The 23,351-nt window shown below is 38.2% G+C and overlaps 1 protein-coding gene across 1 annotated transcript in view; it reads left to right on the top strand.

The window, feature by feature from the left end:
- Positions 1-23,351, top strand: part of LOC104258436 (VPS10 domain-containing receptor SorCS1-like) — a 304,871-nt gene that overhangs the window by 166,927 nt on the left and 114,593 nt on the right. The window contains exon 4 of the mRNA XM_059820842.1: positions 17,712-17,870. Within this exon, the coding sequence (XP_059676825.1) occupies positions 17,712-17,870 (159 nt within the window). The remainder of the gene's footprint in view (positions 1-17,711; positions 17,871-23,351) is intronic.

Below are 23,351 nucleotides of genomic sequence, written 5' to 3'. Positions count from 1 at the left end.
GAAGGAGCCCCATTACAGTCTGAATTGTGTCATTAGAAATACTATTGATCAAGTTCTCATTAGTAGTCATTGGCACCCAACAGCCATTGTTGCATGAGTTATCTGTGCTGCTGAAACTATTACTGATCATTGGCTTCTGATAACAAAAATGCATCTCCATCTTTGAAGCCGGCTGGTTGATTGAGTGAAATTTGTTCCATACTCTCCAAAGTTAGGAGTGAGCTATCACACGGTTTAACATCCACAGCTGTTTGAAGCCATTAAAGCATTACAGGCTGAGTCTAAGTTTCCTTTGTCATGTCATGAGTAATAGCACTGCTTGAAGTCATTAGCGCCTCAGCTTTTCAAACATTAATAGAAGTTTGATGAGCAGACACCCAAATGCCTGACGTGAAGTATGATAAAGAAGGACAATTCATGCTCTCAAAAAACTTTGCTGAGAGTAGAGGCAGAAGCTGATTTTTGAGTTTGACTCCAGAATGACATCAATTCACTAAAGCAAAAATACCATAAATCTGGTGTCCTCTTCAAACAGTCAATTTTAAAACTGCTGCTAAGTATGATTCCTCTCTTTCTTTGCTATTGCAGGATTACTTCTGTATGGTTTTCGCAATCAGTCTAATAATGAGTAAGGTTCTGATTTAGCAAGATCAGCTAGGAAGGTCACTTTAAAGTACCCACCATCTTTCATTCCTTTTAAAAAAAGCTGAAAAGAGAGTAGGTTTTTATGCCCCTCTTCATATGCTGTATTTTACATAGAAAGATAAGTTCTGTTAGAGCAATATTAATACAAAAATCCAGCAATGTTTTGCTCTGCTTTGGTTCTAGTAACTGTTATAGAAGGGCAATTAACTATAATGTCTATTGTGCAAGAAAGTCTTCTTGCAAGCTCCACAGCTGTGTGACTGCTAAAAGCTTTAGTCACACTATTAAAAAGCCAAGGAGTGGTATAGATTGAACTTTCCATCAGTATGCCTCAGGATGTCTCTGGAGACACAGACAGGTGACGTTCCGTCTTAAAGAAGACTCCATTTGGAGGTGATAACATTAAAACATATAACTTGCTGCAGTACTTCTGCAAAATCAGTGCTCTTTAAAAAAATGGAGCCTACTTTTGTTCTCATTGATGAAACTATGCACTGGGTGATGAAGATGGAAAGGTATAGCCTTAGCTGGTTCAACCTCTAATAACGCCATTAACTTCTAATCATGCTCTATTAGCCTCAGTAGGCTTTTGCACCAGCTAACGTTCTCTTATAAAAATTGGTTTTCTGTCTGCATTGGACTAATTGATCATGCCTGCCATGGCAGTATATGAAGACAAACCAAGAATGCTGATCCTTTGCTTTAGACACTGTAAATGTAGATTAGATCATGCATTGAAGGTGAGGTAATAACAAAATCCCAGCAGATTGATGTATCATACTCATTTTGTCACTTTTATTTAAAAGCTTTGAGGAAATTACGTGTTTTAGAAAAGGGCAAATTGCATGGGAAAAAAAGGGAAAGACAAAGAGGGTCAAGGAGGAGAAGCATCAGCAACTCTGGAATGGAGTAGTAGTAGGATAAGAGCACCTTACTTTCTACACTGTCATTTGTCTTAGATGTCACATGGTATGTGCAAGGAGGGAAATGAGGCATGGGGCATCATTTTCTCGTGAATATTTTATCCCTCATGCTCTTTCAACATCTCGATATGACCCAGATCAGCTTTCAGGTACACGTGTCTGAATAGGCTCAAGAAGTCATCTCTGTGAAAAACAACTACACTGAGTCTTTGTCAGCTGAACAGTGGTGCTCTTGCTTAACGTGAGCTTAGTGCTCACATCAAAGTTGCTTAGATATCACAGGTGGTCTGTGGCACTGTAGTTCCATTTGAGACCCAGCATTATGGTAACCAGAGGGTAATAGCAGAATTGAAAAATTTAACACGGTAGCTACCTAGGTGCATATGTGAAAGACCGTGTAAGAGTGTTACAGGGTGACTCTACATAGTAATTCAACCATTATACCAAAACTGGAAATGAAAAAAATGTTTGTGTTATTGCTTAACAGACTGCACTGAATTCCCTTAGCAAAAACCAATACAGAAAATAAAGAGAATTATTTATTGTTGGAGGTGGAATTCTTTTCAGGCACATTCGGTATGGATAATTTGAGTTCATCAACTGCAGCAACAAAAATAAAAAGTCAAGCTAACAACTTGCAAGCAGATGCTAATTCTCCAATTGTTCATGCAACATGGAACATAATTTGAAGTGATTATGAAATTAATGCATTAATACAAAAAATGCTTTGGAGAGAAGCAAATCAGATAAATGTGCATAAAAAGAACTAGCTGTAGACATAATTTGTGAAGCTGTGCTTTATTCTTAGTCAGAGGGAAAACTTAAAACTAAACTAAGGAGAAATTTTAAGGAACATTTCAGAATTACCATGTAAGAAACCAAAATGAAACAAAGCATGGAGCTTCAGCAAAGGCAATGCATAGAGACTGCTTTGGAATTAAAAGGTACAGAAAGTGTCATGTCTTGTATTTGGGAAAGGAGCACTTACTTGTGAGTAAGGAATAATTTCCAGCTGTATAAGCACATATCCTGGATAAAGATGACTCAAAGCCTGGAAGCAGGTAGATGGTAGAACAGAACTGTGTGCCATGAATCTGAAGAGACTTCATCCTGAACGGTGAGAACTGGAAAGTTAACAGACAGGGTTGGAAGACTCTGTGCTGTCTTTGGTGTTTTCTCCTCTACATGCATGCTTGTCTCCTTTACTGTAGTTAGCAGAGAAAGAACCTACCCTCCACTGTCCTCGTTCACAGCCCAGAGTCTAAGTTTACTTTCCCACATTGCATCAAGTTTATTTTGATTTTTCTGTAACAGTCTTTTGAAATTAACTTCAATGGCACAGGAGGACAAGCTCAACATGCTGCTTGAAATATTTAGTCTTGTTTAGTGAACCTATTTGTTAAAATTACAGGGGATTTTGTTGCTCACCCTCACCACTGCCAGAGAACTCACCACAAAGCAGTTTCTTTCTGGTTTTCCTCCCCACTTTGTTTGATGACCATCATAGAGTAGAAAAATGATCCTGATTCACACCCTCAAGCAAGAGACTTGATTCATGCTAAATTCCTGTCCCTGCACTCATTTTTTTTTTTGTCTCCACACCTAAAAATCAGAAGTAGCAAAACCAGGTGTACCATGCCAAAGTCTATATTGATCTAGCAAATGTATGCTCACCTATTATCATAATCTGTTGCATAGATGTGTGTTGAAAGGTAGATAATTACTTGAAAACAATTCCATCTGAATCTAGTCAGAAAATATCACTAAGAACCATTCAATTGTATAACCATCTCCCAAGAGAAAAGAGGTGTAACTCTCAGTGCAGGTATTGTGGTGCCAACTCTCATGATTTTGTCAGGAGTCTTATGATATGTGTCTTTTCTAAAGTTGTCAGCTGGTAGAATCAATTTTAAATTGGAAAGACTTTCATTTTTTGTTGAAATAAAGTTTTCAGACCTCAGAGTTCCACAGAACAGCCTTAGGAAGTAATGTAAACATTACCTAATGAAACCTCCTTTCCTCACCCCAAGAACACTCAAGAGGTAAACAAAAATCCTAAATTAAATGAGATTTTTATTAATGACTCTTTGGAGCCAGATTCTTGTTTTTCAGGTAGTTAAGTTTGAAAATACTGTCTGAGTCTTTATAAAATATATGAGCAAAATAAATGAAAAAAATTCTTCCACTAGCTGAAAAACAGCATTTACTTTTGCAGACAATTTAGTAAACTTACTGCTTTTTTGCTGTATGCAGGTTTTAATTTTCTTTCACATAGGTTCCCTACAATTTCAAGGAAAAAGAGAAGTCTGAAATGTGAATTACTTTTTTTCCAAAATATTGATAACTATCATGAAAAACTTTACTTTTACTTTTATTCCCCACCCCCCCCCCCCCCCCAACCTTCTACTACCCGGAACGTATATATTGGGGAAAAACTGAATACTTCAAGTTCTATCTTGTTATGCTTTCTATTAAGGTTATACTTTCTTACTTTCAGAACACGAAGGCAGCAGACACTAAAGGATCTGACACTTGCCTCAGACAGGTATAATGTCACCAGCTGCAATGAAGTCAGTCCCAAGAATTTTGCCAGTTAGGACAAAACAGATGAAGGAAAAATAGCAGTTTCTTACCAACCCTACCTGGTTGAAACAGCTACTATTCAAAGTTATTACTGGGTTCCAGTGGTTCATAAGCAGTCTTCTTGCTGGAGGCACCAGCCCCCACCTGAGAACTGATGGACTCGTTCAAGTGCTTTGGATAAAATCAGCTGTGTTTAGTGAACAGTTTCAGCTGGTGGATTTTAGGTGAAATAATTTGAGAACATTTGTAAGGAATGGAGGGATAAGAACCTTGTGCAGAGAGACGGAGATGAGCAGGTACAGATAAAAATGTCCTTGGGACCAGCAGGGCACCTCTGCCCGCAGTCTGAGGTGCATGTAGCTTTGTAACGTTCCCTCCCCCTTGTTTCTTCACTTTGGGTATGCTGTGAAACACAGGCAAGAGTGAGAGCCTCTGAAATATTAAACAGCGCAGTGCCGCACAGGTGCCAGGGCTGGCCAGAGGCAAGTGGCATGGGTTGAAACAGTTGGCTATGAAACAAAGTGTTTAGTGAATTGACCATCTGTCCAAGCTTGGCATAACTGTAATATAGCAGAGACCATCAGCAGACCATCAACATTGCTATTTCAAATTGTTTTCTGTGTTTTTTAAAATTCATGGCTGCAACTTGTCACCATTCCCATCTCTTCTCTCACTTTTCTGAAATATCCCTGACACAAGGAAATGGATTCCACACTGTAATGGAGTTGCATGTGGTAGAGGCAGGGTGAAGGCCACGTAGATCTGAAACAGATCTTTGAGCAATCTGATCTAGTGAAAGATGTCCCATCTAGTCCTGTCCCCCTGTAGGGGGGTTGGACTAGATGATCTTTAAAGGTCCCTTTCAACTCAAACCATTCTATGATTCTATGTTCTCTTGTTATTATTGCATGTTCTGACATAACACGGGGGGTGCAAGAGGTCTTTGTGCCAAAAAGTTTGAGGTGAGACCATGGCCTTGTTGCCCCCTGTGGCAGCATTAGAATGTAATGTTCCTCCCTCCTACCCCCCTCATTTCTGCAAGTCCAAGAGAGAGCAGGAGATAATTTATTTTTCCTCTGTTTTAAGGGCTGAAAAGTGTACAATTTCCTTACCAGTCAGTCCATTTATCCTAGTTCCAGTAGCCAGTCTGGTATTACTGTTCCTCTGATTGCACCTCCTTTTCCATGCATCTTCCTTTCTCCCATCATAGTTCTGTTTAGGTGAGTCTGAGTCTTTCTTGTAGCAGCATCATCATCCTTATTACAGCATTCTTTATAAAGCATGTATATATGTCTTGGGATAGAGACTGACTGAAGACAATGAGCCACCCAAGAACGTCTCTCCCAGGAAGTAAACCTTAGTGTAGGGGGGTATGAAAGAGGCATAACTAGGGGAAATGGAAAACTAGGCATCACATGGAAAACAGGGATATAAAAGATGAATATCATGAGAAGTTTCCTTTATAATGAGCTTAATTACTTTGGAGTCATCTCCCTTGTAGGCTTGATAAAAGATTCATGCAAAGATTTGAGTGTTCATGAGGCCTAATAAAAATAAACAGACCAGAAACTCCTGAAATGATAAATCTCTCAGGCCAAGTAAGTTCTTGATTCCCTGTAGCTGGGGGTTGAAACCTATTGAGAAGCTGTCTGGCCATCAACTCATCCATCTTCACAATGTATTAGAGATTTTTCCTGCCCCAGGCTATCCTTGTTTATACCCTGATAAAGGGGTGCACCCCACTGTCTATATGCAGTGAACACATGTCTATAAATTTTACAGCTCAGGGCATATCAGTCACCCATGCCGTTAGGCTGTTGTCAATGCCTTTCAGGATTAAGTTCAAAGCACTTGAAGTTCAAGTACATTTTAGGGGATATCACAAGAAATAGGAAAGAAGATCATGTGGATTGTGAGTTTAGCACTACCTCGCACTTCAGGGAAAAATTGCTCCCTTAGCATTCCTCTTTTTCCTGTCCCTTTTGTAACTCTGCTTAGGGTACCATACTTCCAGGCAAAGAGTCTCCTCTTGCTTTGATTAGGATTAATGACCCTTAGGGCCCAGTATTTGGGGCTGGAAGATGCTATTGTTTGTAATATGCTTACAGTGCAAGTGCCTTCTTTCTTTCTGTGCCATTGATTGATTAGTGGAGTTTGTCCAAGTAATTTTCCCTCTTGATATGTGCACTTTCCTTCTCTACCACAAAGTTGGTGTGAAGATTAACTAATTAATCTCATGAGATTCTTTAATGAAAGGAATGCCTTACTGAGCAACAGAACAAAGTACAGGCAATATGTATGAACACAACTCATTCCAGATCTCCACAAAGCTGAGGTTTCTTTTCTCCTCTGAGCAAGTAAGACTGTAAGACTGTCTTAGCTTACAAAAATTCTTTTTTCCCTGTTCAGTACAATGCAGAACATCTGTTGTGAAAGAACAGATGATTAATAATTGAAACTAGATTGCACTGTCCAAAATAAAGTGCCTATAGTACTGTAGATTTCCTGATATTTTTGTCTTTGTTTCTGTATTTCTTCTCAAAATATAATAATCGGATACAATAATTGTTATGAGTTAGATTTTATTCCAGAATGGAAGTTTCTACTGTGTTTTACTTAAGCTTTAAGGAATAGATTTTTAGGCTGTTTTTGGTGATAAATCTTTTTATGTCAAATGTATGTAAAAGAAGAGAAAGCAGTGTGTAATAATGGAACAGGAACAGGAAAATTTGATTCCATGTCAGGCTACTAAATTAGACCCAAATGGGCTCTGGAATGAAGAGATAAGAATCTGGAATTTGATTTGAGGGAGACTGGAAAAACCGAGAAGCTTGATCTTTTAGTGTTCCTTCCCACAGAACTGAGTGCTCCAGAGCTAATGTTTATGCTTGATTAGGAGCTGAGCCTGATGAATTCTATTTTCAGCACTGCTACAGGATCACGGCGGGTGAAACTCACCTTGGTGCTTTGGGCTCATACAGTACTTCTAACTTACAAAGCTCTTACTAAATCAAGATGGACCTTTAAGTTAAAAGGAATGTAAAATTGAAGGTGTTCTTGTTTGTTCTAAAACTGATGTTATAACCCCAGATATTTAAAATTAAGATTAACACTGAATGGCAACTAAAGAGTTTCAGATTGGATAGGCCCAAAGAATTTGTGGATTCTCCATCTTTGAAGGTATTCAAATATTGGCAGGACAAGGTCCTGAGAATCTGTCTGTACCTTTGAAGCTGGCTCAGTATGAAGCAGGAGTTTGGAGTAAAAGACCTCCAGAGGTCTTTTCCTACCTAAATTAAATAATTTAAAATATAAATCACTTTAATTAAAGCAAAAGTAGCTCTGAAACATCCTGCAGTAATCTATTAAGTTACATTAATGAAAGGATTTCTTTATAGTTTTTAGTATTACATTTCTATTTTTGCATAAGGATGATGCAAGTAAGAGTTTGTTTCCTTTTTTACAGTCCTCATTAAGACACTAGGTGCATTAACTCAAGTAAGGACAAAATGTAGAATCTTTATTTTCATTTAATTCTTGAGTAATGGAAATGGCAGCTGCACTTTAAAAAGCTAAGATTTAAAAAGTGATGCTAATCTTCAGGGCCTCCTTTCTCCCCACCTTGTCTTTTTTCCTCCTTTAGTTAAAAGTTATTACCTCAAAGCAAAGGCATATATTTTAAGAATTCACCCTAGCTGCTGGGACTGCAGCTTACTCTTGGGAAGGTGAAGGTCGATGTTTCTGTTCACAGTCCAGCCCACAAGCAGTGACTCAGCAGCACACACAAAAACCTAAAGATGTGGCAACTTCTTCACCTTTAATGGAAAAAGAAGTAGTTGAATCAGGTCTGGTCGAAGGTGAGGCACTTTTGAGAATGGGGCTTCTGCCAAAGCTCAGCCACAGAGAGAAAAGGCTGTAGGTAGCAACCTGTCCACTTGATGAATGTCCCCACGCTGATGAGCTGTGAGTAATGAACTGGGCTGCATGTGGGTGCACTGCCCTCTTTTGGATTTTGATAGAAACAGGATCAGTCCCATCCCACTTGGTGCTTCAGATGTTTTCTGAACTGGAGTTCAGAGTAAGGAGCACTTGTTATCGTATGCTGTTCCCTTTTAGGAAAAATCTTGCCCACACCTCTGGACTTTCTTTATATCTCCATTCACACCAAGTAGGATTAGTGGAGAGAACTGAATCACATCTGCACAGATGTCTCATCCTCATGTTTGCTTTTCATGAGTCTGTATCATATTGACCCACCCCTATACCTGGGACTTTGGTGGTATGAAAATTCAGATAATGTGGAGAAACCACATTAAACCAGGATTAGTCAAAGTAGAGAAAGCTGAGCAATAATAATAGCAATTATTCGTTAATACAGTTAATACATTAATACTGATTTGGGTTTGCTATGTTCAAGATAGAGAAGGTCACTAGTACTTATTAACTGGCATTCAGAAAACAGTCACATATTAACGAAATCTACTGTTGTGTGCTGTGCTTGAAAAGGAAACATTGAAATACCAGCTGACTGTTAAGATTGTGATTATCACTGAAAAATCATAACAGTACTTGTAATTCTTGAAGTGTTCCTAAACACGAAAAAATAAGTTTTTGTTTAACTTGAGTGTTTAGATATTGAGAGAATTAAAGCTTTTTCTTTTTCATTTATTACAAAATATTAATTATTTCAGTCAAAATGGGAAGGGGGAACAGTGAGCTGTAATGACCTTTTATTCACCTGAAACAATCAGAAATAAGTTTTTTAAAGCTCACAGTTATTAGTCAAAAACTTTTTACAAATTATTAAAATAAGTCCATTAAAAAACATCTGGATAGGACTCCAAATATTGTGCTCAACCAAAAATGGGCTAGAGACAAAAAGCGGAGGATTAGACTGTTTATAATATAAATGTTTAAGGCCATATTTTTCTTAAATCCCGTAACAGAAGAAAGACATCATGTTCAGCCAAGGTAGCCAGTCAGTGGTGCACAGGGTAACAGGACTGGTCTAGTTTCTAGAAATGTAATTTTAAAACATGTGTCAATGCATACAGGAATATTCTTTAAAAACAGATGAAATGTCTTTTCTTGTTTATTCGTTTTTTTCTGGTTAGCATATGTGTGTGGTGGGGTTCAGTGGCTTTTCAATGCTCTTTGCTTAGCCACTTACAGCATATGCTGTAAAAATGAATAAAATCTCTCATACTTTTAGTATTCTAAAACCTTTAAACAGGACATATTATGTGGAAGAGCTACTGACATCTCATGTATTTTGTGATAACTTCCACATGTAGATGCATGCTATTTTCTGGCTATGTGTAAAACAGGGAGGCAGACCTATTCCTAAGGTAAAACTTTCTTCCAAAATTTCTCTTCTTCCTTCTGAGATGGTTTTGGACTTTCACTAAATAATGGTATTATTCTGTATAACTGAAGAGGCAATCAGCAGATTTTTGGAAGTGACTGTTTATGTTCCTGTCTGAAACTTGGATAAAAGGGAGGTATACAAAGTTTCTTTTATTTTTGTAAGTTGTCCTTGATACATACATTCACTTACCCCAGATGATTCCCACAGATAATAAAAAAATAGAACTTTCATTGGCTGCTTTCTTTTGTGGTCACTTTTGGCCTATAATGAACTTCTTCACTAATACAGAATAGGTAAATGGATTCTTCTTTCCAGCCACTAGCCAGCTTTTTATTTCAAACCACATTCATCAAGATGCCAAATGTAATTCTCAACAATTCTTCTATTAGGAACACTGTACAATCTCAGCTTTCAAAAATATTGGCAGGTGATAATTTTTCTCTCTTAAAAGATAGTCCTTTGTCATCTAGTATTCTGCTGACAAGAGATTGTCTTATCGCTCAATGAGCACTAAATCTTTCATGTGTGCAAACAAGATGAATTCACCATCTGAACCTTTCACCACATCATTTCTCTTACCTTTAAACAGACAAGATTTGAGGAAGATGGTAGTATCCTACCAGTTATGGACCTCCTGTAGGTTCTTGGGGGAAATGATGCTAGAGTTTCCACTGTCCAGATCTGGATTGAGTCTGAATCTGAATTAGACTGTCTGGTAATCATAAATGTAGTTTTATTTGGGGGAAACCTGGAGTATGCTACACTCCGTATCAGCAAGGTGCAGACTGATTTAATGAGTTTGGGTTATGCGTCTTTGTATGAATAAGAACCTTTTTATTCTTAAGTCATTGAGTTATAGTTGCAAAATAACTCGTCCACAGACCTTTTCCTTGTATTGAAGTGGTCAATTCTACTTATTTCTGAGACCATTCCAGACTGGGTCATGATTCAAAGTTAATACTACTTTTTTTTCTTCAATGTTGAAAGTGCAATTCTGTCACTGAAGTCTTTTCTTTCCCTACAAAATTACTGTACTTTCTGAGTTAACAAGAACTTCTCACAATAAAACACTTCACAGTGCCTTGATTGAATTATTGGTGTATTATTTTAATGGTGTCTTAATGAAATTGCTCAGCAACTAACCTTGTCTTTTAGTTGGCATTAGAAACAGCTTCAAAACTGTCAGCTCTAGCTCATTTCGTGTTTTCATTTAGGTGCTAATACTGTTAGCCAATTTATTTAAAGCAGAGACTTGGGCCAAATTTTGGTGGCATTACACGAGTGCAGTTCTGCAGCAGTTGATATTAGCCCATGAGTAAAGCTTATTAAACTTTGCAAAGGCTTCAGTTTCCTCTTTCACTGTAAATAACCAAATAAATATTTGAGTTATTTCTTTTTGGTAATTTTTGTCCCTAATTTATTCGCTCTTGCAACCACTTACTGCTTCCAGCAACTCAGTCCTGTAAAAGGAGTTAGTCTAATTTGCTTTACAGTAGTGATGCATTTATTTTGGAATGTCATGGCCAAATCAGTTCCTTTCTTTGGCTTGTTTAATTTTATTTTGTATTCTAGGTCTTGAAAAAGCTTAAGCAATGAGCTTAAGCAGTGAGTTAAAACTAGGGCACGTTGCCTTGAAATGCACGTGTGAATTGCTGAATCTGGAGAATCAGGTTCTCTTTTTACACAATCTTCATGCCTTGTAAATGGCAATCCAAATTCAGAAGTGATATGTAAAGTGGCAGAAATTACATTTCATTATGTTGGGACTCCATAGCACTGATGCTCTTGCAATTGGTTACCATGTTAAAAAACCAAACTCCGCAACCCTCTAAAATTATGTAACTGGCATGCAGAGAAGCTGGGAAAAAAGAAATGTTTAGAGAATGTCAGTAGGGAATGCCCTGCTTTTGTTAAGAGGAGGACATTTCTGTTTTTCCTTGCTGATTTCCTCTTTTGCTGTACTTCACTCTTATGTTTGCCTGTGAGAAATGTTACTTGTTCCATGTAGGTCACCAGTGTTGGGTCTATGCATGAAGCATATAATAGGTGATGAAGGTGAAGGTTCTCTCAGTAGATTTGACCCGATTTACATTTCATCCCTGTTTCCGGTCAGGTGATAGAACTCAGATCTGTTGATACATCAGAAGTGAGTGAAAGAACATGAGAATCTATGAAATATATTTGTATTTTTTTCATATTGTTGTGTTTCACTGATCCTATGTTCTTTTCTACAAAATGTTAGAGAAAAGTTGGTCCAAGTGGAGATATGAGGGGATGAGATAAAAGATTGAGAGCAGTTCTGGACTTGTTTTGACTAAGCCACTGAATTTGGCATTCAAGGCAGTTGTATAAGGATCATGATTCCATCTGTAGAAGCAAAATCAGAATCCTCTTGTGAAGCATTCCTGGGTTTGTTTGTGAGGACAACAAAAATCCACAGAATTTTCGAGGGCAATCTGCCATCAGCAGAGTTAGCACCAAAAAAGGAGTGAAAAAATTGTGGACTGTTTCAGATCTATAAATTATGTTTTGTGTTCTTTTGTCACTTCTAGGAAAAGCAAATCAAGTTTCTCCCTTTTCAGGGGGTGAATGATTAATGGATGCCTTACATTTGATTGCAAAAACCTGTGTTGACTTCATTGACTTTTTTTACAGAGAAAAAAGCCAGGCTGAAGCATCAGGAAGTGCAGCGTGTGCTTGCTGTGCCTGGTGTGAGTAAGCAGATTCTGATCATTGCTGAGCACTGAACTAAACACAGAGCAATTACTATTGCTGGGGAGAAGTAGAGTCTTAGCTTATCCTCACTTTTCATTTTTGTTAAACATAAGACAATAAGCCAGACGAGAGGCACTCTGAGGATGGTGTCCCTTTACTAACTTTTGCTGCAAGTGAGAGAGGCAGATACGTGTGACTCTTTCTACTCCTCTGTTAATAGCTTTATTTTGTAATGGTGGAATCATTGGTAGTTAGAATCATATTTATCTGATAAATATGATGGGCCCAATTCTTCACGGAAGAAGTTACTAGATCGGCCCACCCAAGATGATAAAGTTATCATTTATCATTTTCATTCACTCTTCATTGACGTATGTAGCAACAACCACGTCAAATCAGACTGAATCTTAACCAATCCCACTCTCTGTTGAGAGGTAAGTGTCAGATCAGGGCAAATATACAACGATATTTTCCCAGAATTCAGCAATCTGTGGTTCAGATTCCTGAATGAACAGTGATATTTTTTAATTGATAGATTTTTTTTTTTTTCTCCAGGAATGTTATCTGTTAATTTTTCCTATTCATATAAATTTTTGATACCTACAACAAACTCTAGCAAGGAGTTCCATGCTTTAACCAGGTAAAAAATCATGGCCTCACCTGTGTTTTGTATCTCAGTCTTGATAATTTCATTTGACGCTCATGAGTTTTGTATTATGACAGAGTGAATAATTGCTCTCTAAGCATTTCCAGGCCATTCATAGTTTTGTAGACTTTGGTCAAGTTGCCTCTCATTTATCTCTTTTGGAAGTTGAATAGTTTGTTTATTTGCTGCTTGTATGAAAAATGTTTCATAGTTTTCTTCGATCACCCTTATAACTATTCTATGTTTTCTAATATAGCCTTTTTTTTTTCTTTGAGACGGAGGATGAGAATAGCACCTGGTGTTAAAGATGTGGGAACATTTTACAATTTATTTGTTATACTGCTTAATTCTTTCCTAATAATTCCTACTGCTGTAATTGAGGTTTTTTGATGCGATCTGAGGACTGAGATTTTATTTTCACAGACCTCTTCACTGAAACTCCCAGACTCCTTTCCTGAAAGGAAGTATCTACTCAGAACCTATTGTTATGTCTGTTACACTGGGATTGCTTTTCTCCATCTGTGGGGTTTTTTTCACACAACATCATTGAATTTCACTTGTCACTTTAATGCTCAGGTGCTCAGTATTGCAAAATCCTTTTACAGATCTTCATAACTGATTTTTGTTTTCATCATTCTGAATACCTTCCTGCCATTAGCAAACTTTGTCACCTATCTTTTCTTCCTTCTTTCCAAAACGTTAATGAATAAAGTGAACAGCATAAATCACCGGGGAAATTCCAAATAAACACTTCTCTCCTTTGTGGAAACGGAGAGATTTTTTCCCTAACCTTTGATGCTGATCTTCTAACCATAAATTAATCTACGGAAAGGCCTTTTATCCCATGACGATTTCAGATCTTTTGGCAAGGGAGCCCCTCAAAAATCCTAATAGACTTCATCAGCTAGGTTGTCTTTCCTTACAGGCTCTAAGAACCTGGATAGATTTAAGGTGTGATTTTCATGTGCAAAAGCCATGTAGATTCCTCAGTGATGTCCAGAATATACTTGTCCAGAAACCACTGTTCGCTGGGAAAGCAGCGGTATGTTGTGTTAGGCACTGTAGAAACAGAGCAAGATCGCTTCTTTGAGGAGCTCACATTCAAGGAAATCCAGCATGCTTTCTACAGCAAAGTCAGAAATTATAAAAATAGTTTCTTTCTAATCTCTTGTCTTAGATATTATTAGATACTGAAGTTTATGACTTCTAAACTTAGATTCACTTTATTATTGTTACTGTTTTTATTTTCCATGTTTTTGCTGTTCAACGTGTCTGTGTCCACTTTTATTTTCTGTATAAGCACCTGCATCAAGTCAACGGGTAATAGACTACTTCAAGGCAGAAATTGGCTTCATTTATTTCAAAGAAAATTCTGGAATGTATTTACTCTGTATTTCATACGCTGCAACAACAAAAACATTAAGATTAATTGTACTTTCCCTCCTTTCTCATTTACGTTCCAGGCAACTTAGACACTAAAACTAAGCTAATGTGGCTGCAACTACATTAGCATGTAGTGCAGCTCAGTGAAACTGGGTTTGTAGAACAAAATAGTTGATGTTGAGATGACATCTCTCTGCAATAAGGGCATTTTGGAGGCAGAGGGTCTGACTTTAGAGTACTGCTAACCTGATACTCTAAGCTAAATGCCCAGTAGTGGTTGGAGCACTGATGGACTTGATCTTACAGGTCTTTTCCAACCTTAATGATTCTGTGATTCCGTGATTCTGTGAAATGCTCTCCTGAAATGTATATTTTGGTTTAGTTTCCTTGAAAGGTAATTCAGTTCCTGTGCTCTAAGATCACAGTGGTATGAGCCAGAACATAGTATGTAAGGATTTGCTATAGAGTTTTCCCACCAAAATTTGGGGGGTTCATTTCAGAAGCACACTCTTGATCTGATTGGAAAGGTTCATGTAGATAGACACAGCATTGCCCTCTCATTTTGACAGATTTTCCATACAGGTATCCATTTCTGCTTCTTACCCGATAAATGCTATCTTTTGGGCTTGTAATTCTGATTATTTACATGCAGATATGTTGTAATTAAATTTGCTTTTCTTATCTTGTAAGAAACATGATGCTCTGACTGTGATGTGAGCAGTGACTGCTTAGTCAGCTCTAGCTTGTTTTGTTTTACGGCATCTGTGCAAAGTGATTGGCAACGCAGGGTACAACAGTGGAGCAGGCAATGCTGTCCCTGCACTGAAAGTTGGTCTCATAGTGAACAATCTGACTAGTGGCTAGAGAGTCTTCCGTCAACTCCCTCCCGTCTCCAACTCCTTGTACACCCTTGCATAAATCTGCAGCAGTTCTGCACAGTTCCGCCACATCTAAGATACTATTGCTATTGGCATATTAGCAAAACTGATGTGTCCTGAAACACTTCATATGTACAGAATGGCTGGTTATCACAATGCAGCAGTTAAGGCTTCTGGAGACCGTAGATACCTGAAAACACAGTAGTAATAGCCCAGGGTGGTAATTAGCAGATTAAAGCCAAAGTCAGCAGTGCTGGCAAGACTGTTTAGGCACTTAACTTTCATTGATTGAATGAGGAATTAGGTGCTTCAGTGCCTCAACAGTTTGTCCCTCAATATCCTTTCTAAGAAATGGAGATAAGAGCACTTTCACACTTGAGAGGAGTGGCCTGACAGAAAATGTGTTAAGGCAGTGATGTGTTTGAATGTGACAGTGATGAGGTCAGATGGGTTCCTTGTGCAGGTAGAAGGAAATATGTGAGACTAGAGTGGATCTTGATTAACAACTTGCCTTAGAGGCACAATCCAAAGTCAATGACAAGACTCTTATTAACTTCAGGGAGCTTGGATCAAGCCCATTGATTTGTGCTTATTTCTGCTCTAGTTGCTGTAGTCCAAATTAATGCTGTGCTGTGATATTTTCAAATACCAACATAAACAAAATCCACTCAAGAAGGAAGTCGGAAAAATAGGAAAATCATAATGTTTGAATCATAGTACTGAATTGATAAATGTTAACCATAAGAACATTGTCCCAGAAATGAGTCTGGGAAGAAAAAAGAACCAACTGATAAACATTATAATTAGGTTTTGGCTTCAGATGCTGGATAGGCTACTTAGTGACAGGAGATGATTTATATATTGACATTTTGATTATTAATGCTTTCTGTGTAGCTTCTATCATGTAATTTTCAGTTTAGAAGTCACTTCAATGATATGCTTGATGTATTTGTGAGTGTTACATGAAAATAAGACTGATTAATTCTAATAATGCCTGTTTTCATCACAAGATTTCAAAAGTATATCAGAGATACAAAAGGAGACTGTGCCTTTATGCTACAATGGAAACATTTCCCTATTTCCCTGTTTTACATTAGATATACAGTGTGGTAATGTAACTGGTCTACGATCACTCAGGATATTAAAGTTCTGGGATTTTGAAGAACACCAAACTTCCAAGTCACAGGCAAAATTTTATGCTACCAAGGGTTTTTCTAGAGATAGATAAAAACTTCTGGCTGTCACCCAACAATGAAGGACATTTCCTGTGTAGATTATATGTGTATTTACACCTTCACATACAAATAGTTCTTTAGCATCTGCTGTCTATCGAGATTTATGGCACCCTATAATTCATAGGTAGTGTGTTAAGTTATATCTAACTCTGCCTGCCTAAATGAAAGAAAGAAAAGGAGATGGAGCGTGTGATTCTTGCAGTGCCCAAACCCAGATAGGAATTTGCTCTGAGAAAAGCCAGGTGTGGATCCTTTCATTTCAGGCTTGTCTAAGAACAGATCAGTGTTTGCCATTTGCAAAAGCAACAGCAACACCAGTACTTAAAAAAAAAAAAAGAAAAAAAAAAAAGAAAAGCTAATGATTCAAGGCTTTAATACCTTCCCAGGCAAATGTTCTTCAGAACTTTTCAAGTTTGTCATTCATGGTGCATCATGCCCATTCCTTAGGGGTATTACTTTGTTGCTTGCTGAAATACTGGAATGATCTCTTTCTACTGCCCAAACCTATATATTCTCTCATGCAGAGACATGAGAGGAGTATCTCATTATTCTCTCTGATTCATTAGTAGAGTAGACCAATTAATACCACAGTTAATGGGGAGAAGTAGCTACTACAACTGCAAGCCGTATATCTTCTGTCATTCCTGAACTAACACTCTTGGACAAAGCTAGAAAGTAACTTTACTATGCGGAGATTATTTTTGATACACTACCAAATCTATAATTCACAGCACCATAGAAACTGGAGATGGAAAGAACCCAGCACGTTATCAAATGTGTTCTCCTGCCAAAGCAAGATTGCTTGTTGCAGACAGCCAGGTTATAACATTTCATCTGAAACTGTCATCTTCTCTGAAAATTCTGCCAGAGTCTAACAAACCTCACCATTAGAGATCATTCTGTCTGTGTCTCTCTCCTTTCCCTCTGTCTCTCTTTTTTTCTTAACACCTAACTTTTCGTCTGCTACTCCTGCGGATCATTCATGAAGACCCTAGAAGCCCACTGTGGCTGTCTGGTAACTTAGTAAGTTTGCACTCTGGTTTTACAAATTTCAGGTTTGATTTTTCAGATAACCTAAGCACAGCTTCATTTAGGTCTGTTTTAACTAGTGGTAAAGTCATTCTGCCTATTTGATCATACGTTATGTGTTTATATACATAGCTGAAATATACTGTTGTCCTTACTGAAAGGTTGGCTATGCTTAGTTTTGACATTACATTGAAACATTTTGAAATAGTCATATTTAATAAGCTTATCTGAAGTTCCTAGCTGCTTACTTGTTTTTCCATCTGACTCCTCTTCACCACTGTATTTCCATCTTTCCCTTCCATATAGATTATGCTGCTGACTGATCCGGAAGTTGAGAGCAGCTTATTAATCAGTTCTGATGAAGGAGCCACCTATCAAAAATACCGTTTGAACTTCTACATCCACAGTCTGCTCTTCCACCCCAAGCAGGAAGATTGGATCTTAGCATACAGCCAAGATCAAAAGGTAAGAATTGTTGGCAGCATTTTGTTTTGTTTGCTCAGGAAGAACCTAGGGTATCCCCATGTCTCTATGTAACTGCTGCAGAGCATTCAGTCTTTGGAATTGAGTAAACCTCAATGTAAAGGGCAAAGTAAAGGACATGGGCACCTACTGTGTTCTTGGGGCCTAGCCCTTTATGACTGACCTGGCAGTCTGCATTTATTCATCAGTTCTTTTGGCAATATCATGTGACAGGCAATGGGCAGAGAAGACAGCTAGGATCCTTCAAGATAGGAATAACAACCTCTAATGAGGCTTTTTGTTCTCTTATTTAAGAATTCTCTTGCTCCAGCCTACCACCAGCTCCAAGAACAGTATAAGACACTCCTTATTCCTAGCTGGTTGGCGTATTTTCAAGTAGCCTTTGCTTTTCTAAAAGTAGTGGTGAATCAATTTCCTTTGAAGTCCAGTTCCTTCAGTATGGGTAATCCATCAGCCAAATAAATATGCTGTGAGATTTGTCTTGATTTTTTGCTTTCCAACTAGAGACAACGGAACAGGACTTGATTGTAAAATACCTCATTGTTAGAACTTTTTGAAAATCAGGCACATCAATATTTACAAGTAAGTCATCTTCCAGTGAAGGACTTTATAGACGTCAATCTGTTTAGTTTACCAAAAAGCAGGTTGAAAGGAAACTATATTGCTGTGCATAAATATCTCCATGGGGGAAGACAGAAGACAAAAGATATGAGTATTTTGATCTAGCAAAAATACTTCTAACAAGAATTGATGGCTAGGAGTCAATGGCAGATAAACTCCGCTGTGAAGTAAATAGCCATTGGAGCAAACCGCTCTGAGGAATGGCACATTTCACATCCTGATGTTTTGGTAGTTTTGAATAAAATTGGAAAAAGACCAAAACAATTTGCTGAGCTCCCAACAGGGGTGAAAGTGTGAAATATCTTTGCATCTAGTATATAAGCCTTTAGACAAAGTGATTTAGTGGTTTGTTTTTATTTTACGTATGATGAATCTGTGAGAATCTGAATCTAATCAATAAAAGTATTGGCTGAATTGTTCAGGTTATACATTAATGTAAATATCAACATAAAAGATTGAATTCTATGATGTTTTCCATGTGTTTTCCATGTTTCCATGTTTTTCTGTGTATTTGAATTTGTTTTACAAACGTTAAACAACTAATTTTCCTTTAACCTAAATTAGGCTTGTTGTTACTATTACTGTAAGCCTCAGAAAATAAAGGCATAAAAAAGGCATAAAAGCTAAATAAGTAAGTAAGGTCACAAAATGATCTTATGGGAATTTTTGGAATAGAATTTCAGTCCTGTGCTTTAAACTCAAAACCAGTATCTTTCCAGGACTGTAGCTTAATATCCTTCGCAACTACAAGACATGCATCTTGCCTGCCTAATTCTTCCTGTAGAGTCAATTGCATGCAGTATTTTTCGCTCACCCCTCCCACAGCATTTTGTAGAGTGTACTGTGGTTATAATCGGTTCAGAGGAAGGTGCAGGTTAAATTATTTCTGGGTGTTCAGTATGTAATTAGACAACGTCAAAATGTTTCCTTTCCCTTGTGGCTGCTGAATTCTCTGGACTGATATAAAACTGCACAGAATCTGGTCTCTGCTGCCTTTTAGGACCCATTGGAATGGAAGTTACTGTGTGTTAGTAACAGGAAATTTATTACATGAGGATCAATGAAACATTCAGTGGTAAATTTGTCAAATAAAAGTAGGATATAGTAGAAAACTAATTTCAGCTGTTGTGGTATTCAGCCTGCTCAGGAAATAATTCTGAATTAGAGTCCATACAGCTAATACTCATCTAATTTATGATAGATGGCTACCAGCAAGTATATTGTCACTATTTCATCGGAAACTCCCACTCTTCTTCTACAGAATCCTAAAAACCAATATGGATATAGGAACAAAGGGCCCTTTTGTGTGTTAACCTGAATTTATGGCGTTCCTGTTGGAGTTGTGTGTATGGGGTGTTTTGGGTGAGAAGCTGCAGGCTGTACGGTAAAATTTCTTTGTGTTATGGCATTGATTAGCAAATTGGATAACTGTTGGTAATTCAATAGTGTAGTTGCAAAAAGAAAAACATGTAGCACAAGGTCTGTAGATCTGTACCAATTAACTCTAAAATAGAATTTTGAAAGTACTCTGTATGGGTATGAGTCACAGGCCTGGTTTCTACTTTAAAGCCTAATGGATACACATTCTGACTTCAACAAGCTTTGGCCAAGAACTGCAGAGGGTAACCAACAGGCAAAAAGTATTAATCAGCTTGGACTAAATTAAATGTAACTCAAACTAAGGGTCAAGTTTAGCCTGTGGCTAAGTGTAAATGACTCCCATTGGTTTCATGCTTGTATATCCAAAGGCAGAATTTTCTCAGAGTAATTAAGAAGTCCTGCAGGTATTTAGATAATTGCAATGGGAGCTGTGGGGTAGTTTGGAACAAATGACACTGCTGTTTGCTATTTTGCGATCTTGTGCTAAGGCCGTATTTAAGGAAAGAGAACCCCTTACTCCTTGGATTCCAGGCACTGTGTGCATACTAAAAGTCATCCAAGGAACAAGGGAAATGTATCTGCATGGTAAGGAATTTACAATTTGGTATCACTGACTTTGATGCAGCTGACTGAAGAGGCTGTGAAGGTTTTGTTGATGCGGGCCGTAAGGAGTATGTTGGATTTTGACCAGTTAGGATGGTTGCAGTCATTTAATTTTGCTGTTGACAGTCAGGAGGGAGGTGAGAATCAACTAGAAAACATATTTACATCCTTCTACCAAGCCATGTCATTGTTGCCATCCATTTGCATCTTGTCATTGCAGCAGGTGGGACCCGGAGAATCAGGTGGTGAATAGAGCAAGAGCTGGAGAGACAGGAATCACATTGGATTTGGACTGTTTTCATTCTCGGAAATTGTCTATCTAATTCAGGACTGATGAGGGCAAAGCCAACACTTAATGCATGCCTCTTGTTGCTCAGTTGTAATGAACAGGAAATGGGTCACATAGCATCATCCCAGTCTCTTCACAGGCCACTGAGTCTATCACTGTAATAAGTACTACAGATCTTTTTTTGTTTGGTTGAATAGGGATTTACTCAATGGTAGGGAAATCTGTGTTAACTGAAGTCATTGTATGTCCCAGTTTCTTGGGCGTTGTGTGTGGGTGAATGTGGTTAATTACTGGGGTTCAGCTGATGAGCAAAAACTCATTAAGCTTCAGTGACTTGTTTGCTTTTGTTCACATATCTCTCCCGTGCGTTTCTGCCTTGGGCAGCAGACTTGAATTACCACTGCTGACAGACCAGTCCCTTATTCAGTCATGACTTTTTCCTGCCAGTCTTGAGAAAAAAAGAGCAGCAAACCATCTGCCGCCTGCACTAATTGCTTCATGATTGCATTCATTGTTCTGGCTGAAAGTACAGTTGTTACATGGCTGATTCTTACCACGTAATTGCAGGACTACTGCATGCTTCTCCATTTTCTGTGTACGAGGAGTTACAATCAGGAGGAAACATCCGACACAGTAAAGCATTGCTTGTGAGGCAAAAGCTTGTTGGAGGTCTTGTATGTGTGAGCTCTTGTGGGTTTAATCAGCTTGCTTGTAGGATGAGGGGCTGTATTTTATGGGAATATTGCTTATGTATTACTATGTAATCTTCAAAAGTGGTTTGCTGTGTAATCAGAGGGTGGGATGTAAGAGCCTCTACTTCATGTGGAGACATCTTCTGCTATTCAGATGGGTCAGACACACAGAGGAATGGTTAGTAATCAACCATGAATAACAGAGCTATTTGGAGAGACGAAATACAGGTGAAATTGGGAAACACAAGTCAGACGGGCAAAATGCAGGGGTGTAATTGCCCAGCTGAGGAATAAATGCGCAAAGGCACTCAAGCACTGAAAGGCAGCAACAGAGGCTGAAACAGCAGGTTTAAAATTGAGTTATTGTTGTTGCTTCTCCTCTCTCATTTCAAATGAACTCTTGAAAAGCAAGGCACCCCAGACTAAAGGAGCTCTGTCAACATAGCACTAGTAAATGAAGAGGTTTACATTTCCTTTTTTTTCCTTATTTTTTTCATTTTGGACTTTCCCAAATATTTGATTGCATCTGTCTACCTTTATTTACGGTGTGTGTCACGCTGGAGATCAATGAGTTAGGGACTGATACTTGGCTGTATAGCTAAAGTACTGAAGTTTAGCAAACCAGGATTCTGTTGCTTGTGGGACAACATATCTTCTGTCATCAAACCATGTCATCTTCTTCAGTTTCCTACAATAAAGAAGGTCCACTCCTCATGCATTCAAGTGGAAGAGAAAGATGTTCATGTATCAGGGATGACAGAGGAACTGCTTAGAATAGAGGTAAGGATGCATATGGCCACAGGATGTCTGCGTGAGAGAACAGGCAACTCTTAAAAGTACCTTCAGCCACATCTATCTGTGTGTTTGGTCTAATGCTTGTATCTGACTGTAGAGTGTCTGCCATAACTGTAGCCAGTATTCACTCTTCAAGATATGATGGGCTATTTTGGATGCACTTCATAATTCTAAAACCTTTCATTTCACTGCATTAGGATCTAACTTTTAGGATGACCCTGCTTGGAAAAGGATCAGACCAGGGACCTCCAGAGGTTCCTTTCAACCTAAATTATTCTGTTTCTATTTACACCCTCTCAATTTCAGTGGTAGCAGTCACTGCCTATATAGACCAGAGAAGGGGGAATAAAATCCAGATTTATTTTATCACAAATTACATCATAGTTTTTAAAAAATAATTGCCATTAACATCAAGCGACATCATTTTGGGGTGGGTTTTTTTCCACACTGCTGACAACGTTTAGAGGACTATTGACTTGGGCTAATGTTAGCTGAGGGAGGCTAATCCCATCTAAAATTAATGGAGAGGAAAAAAGCTTCTCTAGAGTGATAAGCATTAGCCACTTTGAATCATTCTCTGGAAAAGCCTATCTCTTTTGACAGACTACAGACAAAACCAGGGAGGTAGTTTGCATAAAGCTAACATTAGCCTATGTGAATAACTCCCCCTTTCCCTACAGTATTGCTCCTGCAGCAATCTACACTATTTGTGTTAATATTTAGGGCACCACTAATCAACCAAGCCAGTTTTCCAGCAGACTTGATTCTCTTTGATGCATATTGTTGCAGATGAAAAGTAGCAAGGAATTTGCATGTTAAAAGGTGTTTGTCCCAGGCTTTGCAACGTCTCACTTTCTGCACAATCTTAGATATCCTTTCTGGGTTACCAGCACCTGTGCCAGGGATGGAGAGGGCCTTCCACACAAGGCCTTGTGAATGCTAACCCTTATTTTTAAAACTTTCCATGTGGCTATGTTTTGAAGCAAGTGATCAGTCACGCACAGAAACATCCACGTTTGTATCTAGGGCTGTGCATGCCATTTGTGTGAAGACCTTAAGCACAGACACCTGTCGGACATCCTG

Source organism: Gavia stellata, chromosome 9 (assembly GCF_030936135.1).
Source record: "Gavia stellata isolate bGavSte3 chromosome 9, bGavSte3.hap2, whole genome shotgun sequence".
Lineage (NCBI taxonomy): Eukaryota > Metazoa > Chordata > Aves > Gaviiformes > Gaviidae > Gavia > Gavia stellata.
This window is presented reverse-complemented; position numbering and strand designations above follow the sequence as displayed.